General features: G+C 48.1%; 1 protein-coding gene across 5 annotated transcripts in view; it reads right to left on the bottom strand.

The window, feature by feature from the left end:
• setd5 (SET domain containing 5) overlaps nucleotides 1-14,507 on the bottom strand; it is a 43,903-nt gene that overhangs the window by 21,340 nt on the left and 8,056 nt on the right. For 3 of the 5 annotated variants that reach the window (XM_063215108.1, XM_063215112.1, XM_063215109.1), the window contains exons 2-4: nucleotides 6,055-6,348; nucleotides 2,231-2,333; nucleotides 1,201-1,571 (exon numbers count right to left, since the gene is read on the bottom strand). In XM_063215108.1, coding sequence (XP_063071178.1) covers nucleotides 1,201-1,571; nucleotides 2,231-2,333; nucleotides 6,055-6,125 — 545 coding nt within the window. In that variant the 5' untranslated portion in view covers nucleotides 6,126-6,348. The remainder of the gene's footprint in view (nucleotides 1-1,200; nucleotides 1,572-2,230; nucleotides 2,334-6,054; nucleotides 6,349-14,507) is intronic. The other 2 variants (XM_063215110.1, XM_063215111.1) reach the window with 2 other exon arrangements.

The raw sequence follows: 14,507 nt of genomic DNA, 5'->3' as shown, positions 1-14,507 counted from the left end.
AAAAACAGACAAGCAGTATTTGATTAATAATCACAGCAGGTAGTCATAATCCCTGGATACCAGCTTAACAAGTAATGCTATACTATACTATGTACCGTCTTATCCTGGTACAATCACTGGCCTTTGCTACAAGGATAATGTTTAATTTGTACACTGTCTCTTTTAAAAACAAATTCTCTACTCTGAACATCTTAATTTCTCCAAGTGGCTGGCCTGCTGTGCTGTGAGTCAACATACGTAAGGTATTGCCATGGGCTTGTATGACCCAGCTGGTTCAGATCAGCAGGCTGATATAGACTAAGCGGGAGGACGACGGACGATTCTACAGTCATTTCCTGAAGCTAATCGGACATGTTCCACTCTCTCCCTCCCTCCCTTCCTCTGCAGTACAACATGTAGTGAGCCAGCTATTACAGTTGATCCTACCTATATAGTGAGAAATTTAACCATGTAGTGAACCAGCTACTACTGTTGATCCTACCTATATAAAGAGAAATTTAACTTTGGACATTTTGCATGTTGCGTTGTACCGTGTGACCAGGCCCAGTATGGCTGGAATAAGGGTCGGATAAATATGAAAGCTTTCTAAGGCTGAGTTGCAATGCAACAGGGGGGTGGGGTGACAGTCGATGGGGCACCTAAGTCACGCCCTCTACTTCCTGGTTCATGGGGCAATAAGTTGCAAAAAATTGAATGAAAGGGAACGAGGTTTGGTGGATCTGTGGTGCATAGGTGGAGGTTCAAGGTTTGGATTGGTGTCAAAAAACTGATTTCAGGCCCAGTTATTATTTTTTGACTCCCCATGTCCCATGAACCAGGAAGTAGAGGGCGTGACTTAGGTGCCCCATTGGAAACCAAAATACTTTTTTTCTTCCTTTAATAGTTTCAATGAGCAGCATAGTTGCAGTACCCATTCTGGGCACATTATACACAGTGCACCTTTAAGGTAAACCACTTGCAGTACTGGCACATAGTAACTCCATCTACTCTAGCTTTGATCTCTGTAGCTTGTGGCTATGTGTATCCCAATGTAATGTAATGTGCAGCATGATGGCATACTGTTGCGGTAGCCAACCCACCTGCAGTACTCACACATGGTGACTCCATCTACTCTAGCTTTGATCTCTGTTGCTTGTGGCTATGTGTATCCCAATGTAATGTAATGTGCATGATGGCATACTGTTGCGGTAGCCAACCCACCTGCAGTACTCGCACATGATGAATCCGCCGGGGCTGCAGCGGCACCAGGAGATGGGCACACTGCCGTCGTCCTCCTCGTCTTCCTCGTCTGACGAGGTCTCGCTGTCGGCCGAGTGCTCCTGCTCGGGCCGGCCGCCGTGGCCGTGTGGGTGGGCGTGGCCATGGTTGGGATGGCCGTGGGCGTGGTGGTGGGCGTTGGCGTGAGTCGCCGCCGGGTGGCCGCCGTGGGGGGAGTGGTAGCGGCCGCGGGCCACGCCATTGAGCTCCAGGCGGGGGATGATGGTCTGGGAGAGTGGGGAGGCGGGAGGGGTGGGAGGGGGTGGGGCTCCGTAGTTGTGATCCTGACAACACACAACGGAAGACTGTTGCATCTTCAAACAATGGTGTTCAGGGGAACGCGGGAACGGAGGGAGGTGAGGTGAGGTATGGATGGATGGATGGATGAATGAATGAATGGGTGGAGGGGTAAGAAGGAGGTAGGGAGGGAGCGCAAAAGGGAGGAGGAGAAGGAGGAGGAGGGGAGAAAAAATAAGGAAGAAGAGGGGAAGAAATATAGGAGGGTGGGGAGAAAAACACACACAAAAAAAGAAGAGTCGGGTGGGGGGGAATTGGGAGGGAAGGAAACGACAAGGAATGAAAAAATAAACCAAAGGCATTCACGGCTTTGTTGATTGTTGAGCAGTCATCCAAGTCAGTCATTCACGGTTGCACAGAGCTCAAGCAGAGGGCAGAGCTGAGCTGCCGAACGTTACGAATCAGAGCTACACACAAGGTCAAAAGGGTCAAAGAGTGGTCAAGGCTCAGGGCTAGAGAATTTGTTCACAGTGCTGGCTAGATACCACCACAACAGACAACAGGCAGGGCTACAACCAAAAAGAAAGCATTCAGAGAGCATGGCATGGCATGGCATGACACAGCATGGCATGGCACGGCACGGCACAGCATAGGCACGGCATGGCACGCGTCGATCGAACGGTCAGTTAAAAGTGGAGAGTGGAAGAAAAAGGTTGGTTGGCATGCCGATACTCACAGCGTAGGGAAGTCCGCGGTAGCCATGGGTCTGAACGGTGCCACAACTGTGGTTGGAGTAAGTCTTCTCGTTCACGGCAGGGCTTGCTTCAACTGACTCAGGGCTGTGGGCCAGAGAACATGAACATTACATTAAAATGCATACGGATTTGGACAGGGCGTTTATTATGACGGCGATTTTTCAGTTTTTTAAGATTTTTATGGTTGTCTTTTTCGACTTGATTCGACAGGACAGTGTGAGAGGTGGACAGGAAGCGAATGGAGAGAGAGATGGGGAGGGGTCGGCAAATAACCCGGGCCGGGAGTCGAACCCGGGTCGGCTGCATGGCAGACGAGTGCCCTACCGGTTGGCCATGGCAGGGCCGATTTTTCCGTTTTTATTATCTGGGATTTACTGATTATTATGGACTATGCAGCGGTGTGAGAACATTTGGACACCCTTTTAGACAATCATTACATCGGTTTATCGCTGGTAGAGTTTTTGCAGCAGCACCTGCATTTCAACATATGTTAAACTGTAGGGAAACAGAAATATTTGTGAAGTTGTGAAATCATTACTAGGTGTAACAGAAACAAGTTTGTGTGGATTTAAACAAAAATAGGCAGGTGCATAAATTGTGCCCAAACTTTCTCATACCACTATAAATCAGGTCTCAGTCCAGACCAGTATAGAGGCAATATATTGAATGGCTGGTATGCAATATGACCTCATAGTTCTTGCCAATTTAAGAGCAGTTGTCTTCCAATTGTTTTACTGTACTGTATGCCGCGCGTACAGGCATGACTAGGCAGGAAGCACTAATGCCCATAATGGAACACAGAGTGGTCTTCAGAGAGAAAAAAAACATTAGAAAAATCTGTTCAGCTGACATCCACACGGGGGCACAATAACACAGGGCAAAACACCTAACGGAGGAGTAGCACTGACGCGAGATAGAGATAGAGAGAGAGAGAGAGAGAGAGAGAGAGAGAGAGAGAGAGAGAGAGAGAGAGAGAGAGAGAGAGAGAGAGAGAGAGAAAAGGAGAGGGAGAGGGGAGAGGGGGAGAGAGAGAGAGAGAAAAGGAGAGGGAGAGGGGAGAGGGGGAGAGAGAGAGAGAGAGAGAAGGAGAGGGAGAGAGAGAGAGAGAGAGAGAGAGAGAGAGAGAGAGAGAGAGAGAGAGAGAGAGAGAGAGAGAGAGAGAGAGAGAGAGAGAGAGAAAGAAAAGGAGAGGGAGAGGGAGAGGGAGAGGGAGAGCGCGAGAAAAAGCGTTGCATGGAATGTCTGCGGCCATGATGTTATGCAACTCCTCCTTCCCCGCGAGGGAGTGAGGGAGCGACTGCTGAACACAGCTGCTTTGTGAAACCACATCTAGCCACAACCTCCCTGCTGCCTGACTAGTGCGAACAGTCTTGCAGAAGGAAACATCCAGGCAGCCCGAGGAAGGAGGACCAAGTATATTTAGAAATACGATTTTGGTGCTATAATAAAAAGGAAAAAAAAGGAGGGGGGGAAAAAAAAAAGAAAAGAAAATGACAACACTTCATTTTCGGTGTGGTGGTTGAAAATGTGCAGTAACTTGTTAAGAGGGAAGGAAGGCTGAGGCATACGCCAGTTCTTTTCTCATTTTATCCACCACAGCTGAGGTTTTCTACCCACTGAGCTAAACGGCCTTCGACTATATTTGAACTTCAACAAGCTCTGGAGGTGCTACTAGAGAAAACAGCTTGCACAACTTGACCAGCGCTCGTGTTGAGTATGTGTGTGTGTGAGAGAGAGAGATAGACATTCCAGTAGGGATGGGTGGGCTGCGGTCATGTGCTATCTGAGAGCAGACCTCCGACTGGACAGAAGCTCTGTGTGCATTCCAGTATGCGACCTTGCGTCCTCCACTTGTGCTTGTGGTCTCGTTTTGCTGATGCCCCGCCTCCGTGGAGAAAACAATTACGTTACCCTGCTTTCAGCCTAGCAACAACAATTTATGGGGGACTATTCTACATTTACCATCCGGTTTGCAAATGAGAAAATGGCATTACAATTGAGCTTTTGTGAGATATTGAAATATAATGCTGTAGTCAGTGATGTCATCACAACGTTACTTCCTGGAACGAGGCCACAAACACAAGTGGAGGACCCAAGGCCGCATATTGGAACGCACTCTCTACCTTTGGCCTCTGAGGACATCCTGAAAGACAGGAATGTGGAAGGACAGAGAGGGGAGGGGAGGGGAGCTGGCAGTTGTTAATGCGGTCTTTCAGGAAATAAGAGAACATGGTCCACAAGCAGTCGGCCAGTTGTATTTATCTGTCAAAATCAATTTATATTACCAGAATGCTCGCCAGTTTTTTGAGTTGTGAGGAGGGGCAAGACACTGGCAACGAACCATGTGAGCTAATTTTTTGACCGACAACGGTTTCCAACAATCAAAGGTTGAGTTGTGTGCAGACAAGGGGAAACAAAATTTGAGAACCCATGTGTAGGTCAAAATCTTCTGCCCTGGTCGAAAAACACCCAAAACAACTTGACAATACCTACTCTTATATTGTGCCAGCCATAGTTCTTAACATTAGTTTGTATTCATGAGGTTGATGGCTGGAAATTGGAGTAGAATACATATCTTAGCATTTAGCCCAATTGACTCCATTCACATGTTTCTCAGACATCTATAGGTGGAACTGCCCGGTTTAGAGGGACTAAAAGGAGCCACTGAGAGTTAGCCTTCTCATAGGTTAAAGGTGTTCTGATTCGATGCACACGACTAAAAACAAGATGGCTACCCGCTCTGACTAACCTGTCTTGGAGTGCGTTCCAATATGCGACCTCCTTGTGTACTCCACTTGTGCTTGTGGCCTTGTACCAGGATATAATCGTTGTGATGACATCACTGACAACAGCATTATATTTAAATATTTCGCAAAACTCAATTGTTTTCTACACAGAGGCGGGGCATCAGCAAAAAGCTGCCACAAGCCCAAGTGGAGGACGCAAGGTCATATATTGGAATGCACCCTTCTCACCAATTGTGTTGCTGGCTCAGCTCAACCCCCTCCTCTTTCCCATCTCTCCCTGATGACTGCTGTTGCTTCTCTCACCTTCATGAGAGCATAAACATCATGGCTGACATTCAGTCAACCTTCAAAACAAACTAAACATGAGGGTGGACAGGGCACAACAGACGCAAGCGTGAAAACAAACATGCACCTACACACGTAGGTACTCACAAACAAACACACCAATTTCGCAAAAGTGAGAAAAGTGCCCTTGTACAACCCTACGTACAAACACTGGCCGGACTGTTATCTAAGCATTTTTTGAGAGGGGACGAGGCTGTCAGAAGCTGTTCTTGACAAGTCTGCACTAGATTGACCTCAGTGGCGTGAAGGGGAGGGGAATGTTCATGCCTTTCACACTGGCTGGAGGGGCCAGGAGGAAGGCAGCCATCCGCAACACCCTCAGGAGAACAGCCTTCGGTTTGAAGTTGGCCGAAAAGTAAAAAAATAAATAAAATAATCTGCACTGCTCAGGGTGGGGGCATAGGATTAAAATCCAGGCCTGATTTTGGACCAAACAAACACAGAGCTGACTGGGGGCTGAGCTGAAGACTATGTGTGCGTACAAGTGCGTGCATACATGCACACACACACACACACACACAAACAAACAAACAAACAAACAAACATGGACACAAGATTCTGACTGAGACACGCACACACACAGCAGGGGGTAGATTAGATTAGATTGGATTGGATTGGATTGGAGAGGTGCGGTGCGGGTCAGTCCGCAGTGCACAGGCAGAGAGATGAAGGGCCGTCAGGGGGGGCCAAGGCTACTACTAGTTAGTACTCACTCTGATCCGGCAGCCATGTCTGCGTAGGACGTCTCAGGTGTGGTGACTCCCAGTGCGATTGCTATGCTCATGACGTCCGGCACAGCGTCGCGTGGGGAGCGGGGGGAAAGGGGGAGGGGAGGGGTGGGGAGGAGGAGGAGGAGTGGGGGAGGGAAAGGGAGAGAGGGAGAGGAGGGGGAGGGGAGGAGGAGGAGGAAGAGGGGTGGGATCAGGGGCTTGGGGTGGCAGCCACAGACCACTCCTCAGGTGGGGCGCCGCGATGCCGCACGCAGCACCTCACGGACATGGGGAGACCTGCGGGGAGGGGGAGAGAGAGAGAGAAAATAAAGAGTTAAAAGCTGATCCATGTGTAACGCCAGAGGCAGAGGAACAAAGACAAAGGCTTGAAGACATAGCCTGGTCCTGACCATCCCATAATACTACCATTTCATTTCGTATTCATGGTCTGGCATTTGTTTGCTCTGAAGCGATTGTAGGAAGCAGGAAGTTTGCACTCAGTTACAGTTTGAAATTATTGGACACCTCTCACCCAATCGCTGGCAGTTACTCAACAACAACATAGCGCAGACCAATGGCTCTGGCGCAGATGTGTACGTCATTGTCACGAGCGTTCTCCCCCTTTGGTCCCCACGTAGGGGGCGTATTCGATTATTGGCTGTTTTCTGGGGGGGCGTTGCAATCAAAATTCTACTGCTCCAAGCACTCCACAGAGAAGCACGGCCAGACTACAGTAGTGGAGCCAATCCTTTGGCGGAAGTACGTAGGATGGCTCGCGAGGCTATTGAAGACAAGGGGAGGAGTGAAAATAAACAAAAGGACGAGAGTTGAGACAGGCGTAGACTGGAAGCCAAAGTGAGCATAGACTTTTGATGTTATAATATATCATTAGGAAACAATCCGTCAGAACATGTACATGCGTGCATGTAGTGCAACTGTCCATCCGTCAACCAATGCTACGAGCACCGGCGATGGTTCACCACTTTGTCCATCTTGCCAGACACACACACACACACACACACAAAGAATTGGCCAGAGATAATGTTCAACATACCGGACAGAGCCACAAACTACTTGTTAACTCCCTCAGTTGGTTTGAAAGGTTTTTCCCTTTACATTTTCTTCATTCAATTGTTCTTTTCTACTACTACTCTAACCCCAGTACCACCACCACCACCCTACACACACACACACACACACACACACACACACACACACACACACACACACACACACACACACACACACACACACACACACACACACACACACACACACACACACACACACACACACGTTGTTGCCTTAAAAGCGCACATGACATCATTCCACAAGCATGATGAGCCCTAGCCTTGGGGCCAAACTACCTGAGAATAACCCTTCATGACACACGCCTCACTCACCTCAGTCTCTCTCCCTCTCCTCTGGCTTTTTCCAGAGCGAGCACACATGCGCGCGCACACACACACACACACACGCACACGCACACAAAGATTTAGGTCAGTCACTGTCTGTGGTTTCGAGTTGCGAGGGGAACTATCCGAAATAAACACATATTACATGTGTTTGTTGGGTGGCTTAATACTGAGCACTCGAAAAATACATTGGAGCACAACACAAAACAAACGGCTTAAATTTAAACCAGACAGGCACCAAAAGACAACAAAGGGAAGCGATGGACAGACGTAATACGATAGGTGGTCTATTCTCAAACAAAAAAAAAGAAAAGAGAGGAAGAGGAAAAGAAGGGAGAGCATGACTAGTTTTTCATCATCAAACCACAAAATAATGTTCACACGCTGATGTTCTGTAGACTGTACAACAGCTCAGTGAAACGGCAACATTTCGCCCGGTGCTCCTGTATGGCTGCCTCTCAGTGGCTCACAAACAAGGAGTCGTGTGCTCTAATCTGGATTTCCCCTTGCCATGGCGAGACTGACGACGGCTTGTTTTTCTTTCTCTTTTTTTTTGGCTGTCGGCTGCAATACCGCCGGCCTCCTGCGGGGGAGCTGTGAGTCCAGACAGAGCATGTCTGTGACAGGCTTGGCCGCTTGTCATATGACCCTGCATTGGAACAGTGACCCACAGCAAACAGCCACCCGTCCCCACCCCACCCCACCCCCGCCTCCTTCTTTGCTCTTGTGCCACGCATACACAGACACACAGCCACTTCCGCAGTAACAGTTTCATGGCCACCTCAGTATCTGCTAATCCTTGATGGGCTCACACCACAGTGACGTGGGCACTTGTATCAGACAGACACATCCCCAAAGTAGCCTAGTGAAGATAACGCTAATACACACGCACGCACGCACGCGGAACGGGAAAGTGAGATGTGAGTGAGAGCAATATTGCCCAAGCCGGCTGTCCGTGACTGTTTCATAAGAGAGCCCTGCCCTTCATACAAATGACCACCTAAATGCAAAAATGGATGCATCAAATGCCATGGTGAGGTGACCCAATGGACCTAGCGCAGTGTTTTGAAGAGAAGGCAGATGTAAACACACAAAATTAAAAAGGATTTCTTTTCAAATCAAGGCTCGTCTAGCTAGCCTATACCAAAAGGGTAGCCAACATCAGCTACGAAGGAGGAAATATAGAGTTTAAACAAAGCCTTTCCGGGTGATTTTCTTTATGCAAAAACGCACGATTTCAAAGAGCTGCTTGCTTTGAGTCTTGGCTTCTGTTGCGTGTAGTGCAGTGGGGGCTGGCTGGCTAAAGGCAGTCAGGCGTCGACAGCATTTTTCCATGTCAGAGCAGCAAAAATCCCGGCAACCCCCGCATGCACGCTGTTCTAAGGCAAATCTCCATAGCTACAGTTGCCATTATCCCATGGTTACAGTGGACAAGGCCTTCCAAGGCTATAAACACGACCGAGAGGGCGGGGGAGCGAGCGAGCGAGAGAGAGAGAGAGAGAGAGAGAACATGATGGGAGCGAGAGAGATTGTCAATGACTGAGAGAAAAGGTGTGTGTGAGTGTGTGAGTGAGTGAGTGAGTGAGTGAGTGAGTGAGTGAGTGAGTGAGTGAGTGAGTGAGTGAGTGAGTGAGTGAGTGAGTGAGTGAGTGAGTGAGTGAGTGAGTGAGTGAGTGAGTGAGTCAAAGCTCGAAATATACTGATTAAGTGTGCATTTCCGCCTTTGTACTATACAAAAAAAAGAGAAATGCTGCAACACTGACGAGGATGTGGAAATGCTGGGACGGCCGTGATGGCTTCACAACACAATAAAGAAAACAAACAGCCCGATGTCCCCTCCCATCACAGAGGGCTTAGAGCAGAGTGATTTATTCGCAGTGAGAATATGACTAGCACGGACACATCCACACCGAAACCATGAATAGCATTGATCATATCTGTCATCAGAGTGCAGTGCGCACACACGCGCGCATGCACACGCACGCACGCACGCACACACACACACGACAACACACGCGCACGCACACAAGCACACACTTCCTCATTGGTTTGTTCTGCATAAATGACCCTGAGCCATCAGAAGTCAGCAGAGGGAGGGGCCCGTGGTGGAGGTTTCCGTGTCCCCCACCCTCTGACATGGACTGTTGTTTGGGTGGGAAGGGAAGGGAACACAACTCATGGTGGGGGGAGGAAGAGAAATCATTAATTAAAGAGACCATTCCCATCAGCAGCCACACAGTACCATTCACATTGAATTCAGCTCTCTCCTATATGCAGAACAGGCTGGCTTCAGAGGCATTTCCATTAAGCTATGTGGTGACGCAGTTTAGTGTTATAAACACAATACTTTGGACAACAATTCTTCCCTACAAAGTGCAGTAACTATGCCAACATTGAATCCGAGAAAAATGCTGGCAAAGCCTTGGTATTAGGTTGGATATTGTGGTTACTTCAAATTTGACACAGCAATATCACTAAAACGGGACACAGTGTTTCCCACAGAAATTTTGGAAACTAAGGGGGCAGCGGGGATTTTTTTGTCCGGGGGGGGGTGTCTTTTCACGGGCCTTTTTTTTTGGGGGGGGGGGGGTAGGTATTCACGCAGTGTAAATGCAAAATGCCAAAACAATGAGTACAGTATGACATTGGCGCATGGAGAAACTATTGGCCTACGCCTACATTTCAGCCATTTATATTTTGAGACATAAGGCTACATAATACACATGCAGGGGTCTATGTAATGAAAAAAATAATAAAACAAAATAGGAGCAGAGATAAGAATTTAAGATCGCTGTGAAATTGTTAACGCATAAACAAAAATGGTCTAAGAGGGTAGGCTATGCCTTTTCCCCACACACACATTCTACATGAGGGGTGCTGGTCACAGGGCCAGTTTTTCAAAATTCCTCCCATTAAAAGGGCTGAACAACATATTACACATTTATGTCTATATTCACATTCATTATACACATTCATTTCTATATGCAGCCCGATGTCTCCTCTGCCTTGTCAATGAAGGCCTGTCACCTAACTCATTACAACTGTAAAACAAAGCCTGGGCTGGGGAGTGTTAGTAAACTCATCCCAACTGTCCCTTCTCGGAAGGTTTTTTTTTTTTTTATTGCTCCCAAACCCAAGTTAACTACAACAACTTGACAAGGCTTTTGATCCCTCTCTCTTTCAAGCACTTGTGGTTTTCTCTATAGGATGTATTTACTCCAGGAGGAACATGCGAAGGAAATCGTAATTGAAATCGCTTTTAACAAACACGGAAATCGTAAAAAAAAAAAAAAAAAAGTTAAAAAAATTTTTTTTTTTTTTTTTTTACATTTTCGGAAACTATGGCGGCCAAATTTAAACTATGGCGGGCCGCCATAGTTTCCTCAATGTATGGGAAACACTGGGACACATTTGTACCATGAGGCTTTATTCACAAGATAACGAAGTTGTAATGAACACTATTTTCAGTCTAAACTCAAGTTTGGCAGAGCATGTAGTTACTGCCCTTTTCCTTTGTACAGCAGAGTTCCACAGGATGATATTGTACAGCACAACAGAGCAGAGGCAGTGAGAAAAAAACAGGGACTGAGGGGGAGAAAGGAAAGAGAGAAGAGAGAAGAGTGGAAAGAGAGAGAGAGAGAGAGAGAGAGAGAGAGAGAGAGAGAGAAAGCAAAAGAGAGCCAGAGAGGGGGAGGGGGAGCTGAACAGCAGAATAAATCACTCAAGCTGCCTCGTACACTGCCTGACCAAAAAGGCAACAGAATGTGTAGCAAGGTGTGTGTGTGTATCTGTGTGTGTGCGTGCGTGCGTGAGTGACGGTGCGCGAGCGCACTTGCGTGTGTAGGCTGTGCCGAGCTCCAATTAAAAAATAAATAAGATAAGCTTATCGACCAGGTGGCACAACTGTGGCAAATGTTTCATGTGCAGCGAAATTCCGAGGGGCATTTTCGGTGTCTGCGAGTTGTTTATTTTTTTTCTCCCCCTGTTTTTTCCCGGTTTCCTTCTCCAGACTGCCCGATGTTTCAGATGGCCGCTGGGAATTTCCCCCCGTCTCAAGGCCTTGCTAACTGCTGCTCTCGTCTCCTTTCCTCCCCGTCTCTCTCTCTCTCTCTCTCTCTCTCACTCTATCACTCTATCACTCTATCACTCTATCACTCTGTCGATGGCTACCGCCCGCCCTCCGTAGCGTTCCTGAATACTTGACTCAGATTACCACCTCTCTTTAACACACACACACACACACACACAAACACAACTTCAGAAGAACAGAACAGAAGCCATTTTAGAGCCGAAAGTGCGAACGACGTGAAGTGAACAACATAGAATCTTTTCTCCCTCCCTCCCCTGTCTCGGTCTCTCCCCATTCCCCTCCCTCTGTCCAGCCATCCGTTTGTTCGTCTCTCCTTCTCTCTCCCTCTCTATTCCCTCCCCGTCACTCATCTACCTCCTATGTCCCCTCCTCCCCTGTTCCCTGGCTCTACCCCCTCTCTTTCTCTCCCCCTCTCATTCCCTGCTGTCTCTCCCACTCAGACGGTGTCTGTCGGCCGCTCGTGGAGCTGCAGCGAGGCAGGGGCAGAGGCGGTGGTGGTGGTGGTGTCGGCTGGTGCGCAATAAATAATCTGATTCCTGTTAATATTGTAAATTATTCATACACGGCCCCTCTCCCCCAGAGACCCACAGCGCAGGAGGACAGGAAAAAAAAAAAAAAACGAGAAAGGAGGAGTGAAATCGGCGAGGAGGGGAGCTGAACGTGACAGGAGGAGAAAGGGAGAAGGAGGAGAAGAGAAAGGGAGAGAGGAGGAGAAAGAGAAGAGAGAGATGAAAAACTGGAAGAAAGGAAGAAGTAGTACGAGAGAGAGAGAGGAGATAGCAGAAAGAGCTTGACAAGAACAACATGCATTTCAGACACACAGAAATAATCAAATAACCAGACACAAAAATAGCTCAGCTTCTTGCTCTCTCCGGTGCGCACACTATCACACAAGCACACACCTCGCCTCAATCTACTGAGAGACAACAACAACATAAGCTCCTTTCCAAGAGATAGTAACATCAAACAAAAACTTTAAAAACACAAGCTACTAGACCACCAAGTACAAAACAGTCCATCAGCTTTCACCTTGAGCATACAACAGACAGGCAGTTTGGGGCTTGAATAGACGCTGACGTTAGCCGCCCAGGACCTGCAGCACTAAAGCCACAGACAGTGCAGTTGTGTTGGGACGTCTTGCAAAGCCAGACTATATTTACAACATACACTTTAAGTACATCTTTTCCTTTCCAGAAGCACCGCCATCTTACAATCTGGCAAGCATGTGTGTGTGTGTGTGGCGAGGAAGGGAGTGAGTGACTTCACAAGCTGAGCTCGCTCCTGCAGAACTCTGAAGTCATTTGATGACATGGCAGCGCAGTCAGTTCCCCCATTAGGGGCCCGGTAACAATGTGTGGCTGTGCTGTGTGAATGTAGCAGCTTGGAAAGACAGAGACAGGAAAGGAGAGAAGGTGTGTGTGTGTGAGAGAGAGAGAGAGCGAGAGAGAGAGCGAGAGAGGTGAAAGACGGTGGACTAAAGGAAAAAAGAAAAGCGAGGGCTAAAAACAAGATGGTCTCTTGAGCGTGCTCCTCTTGACAGACATGGCCGTGTTATTCAATCACACTCACCATTGTTCCCCAACAACATTTGCTCTTCGTGGGGCTCAAAACACACACACAGCACCTAACCTTGTTCGACCACGAGAGACCAGGGTACAAACAATCATGCATAATGGACACAAAAGGGTCCTTGCCGAGTCTGACAGCTGGACACTGTGCTGTGGTGTCTGAGGGAGACTGTGTGGTTTCTCTGTGTGTGTGTGTGTGTGTGTGTGTGTGTGTGTGTGTGTGTGTGTGTGTGTGTGTGTGTGTGTGTCCGTCAATGCGCTCACGGCTGTGAAGTCCACACAGCCACCCGGCCGCATCTATTCTGGGCAACACACACCACTCTAACATTTCAGCTTATACAATTTTTAGGACATAGAAAAAGAAAAGGATGCAAGAAAACAAGCACACACACACACACAGACACACACAGCTGACAACAACAAACACAGACTTCTTCAATAATTGACCAGTTCCCACAACGACAGAGAGAGTGAGGGCGGCTTTGACGCCATATGGTGACCTCTGAGGAGGAAACAATGGCCATGAAAAGAGAAAGGTGAAGAGACGACAAAAAGGGAGGGAGAGACTGAGTGAGAGAGGCAGAGACAGAAAGAAAGAGAGAGAGAGCGCAAGAGCGAGAGAGACAGAGACAGAGAAAGGGAGAGTGTGAGAGACAGAGAAAGGGAGGCAGAGAGAGAGAGGCAGAGAGAGAGAGACACAGAGAGAGAGACAGAGAGAGAGAGGCAGAGACAGAGGCAGAAAGAGAGAGACACTACCCTCAGCAACTAGACTATACCGCGCCTTCAGCCTGTGTCTACTCTGCTACTAGGTCTGCTTCGTGGCAAGGCCAGGCAGCCAGGCATTATGCGAACCCGAGCGAACGAGCGAGCATGTGACCTCCAAACTGGCATGACATCATTCTTTCCACCTGCTAGCCCTGTTTGCTAAAACTACAGGGTGTCTGACGGACAAGCCGCAACACACCAAGCCGCCGCCTGCGAACCGATGCCTCGGGGGGATCCGAAACAACCACTTCCGCTCGGTCGAGAACAGGATATGCAAATGAAGGTGAGAGGTCATGAGAGTTCCCAATCCCAACCCCCCCCCCCTCCCCTCCAAACACTTCATCGCCCCTCAATTCATTTTTACCCTTCTGATCATTTATAAAAAAAGCCATTATTTTCAGGGAGACTTTTGAAGCATTAGGCAACACTGCACACATCTTATGAAAAATATCAAACTATTGTCATTAGCAGTATTTACACAGATTGCCAAGCTTCAAGTACACACAGTGCTGCTTAAATGTGTCCGTTTCAGCTCATAGATGAGACACAAATCTGCCCTGGCGTCTGAATAACAAACAGCAAGTATTACACTGCATCAGTGCAAGAGACCAAGTCTTT

This window comes from Engraulis encrasicolus, chromosome 14 (assembly GCF_034702125.1).
Source record: "Engraulis encrasicolus isolate BLACKSEA-1 chromosome 14, IST_EnEncr_1.0, whole genome shotgun sequence".
NCBI classification, from domain to species: domain Eukaryota; kingdom Metazoa; phylum Chordata; class Actinopteri; order Clupeiformes; family Engraulidae; genus Engraulis; species Engraulis encrasicolus.
This window is presented reverse-complemented; position numbering and strand designations above follow the sequence as displayed.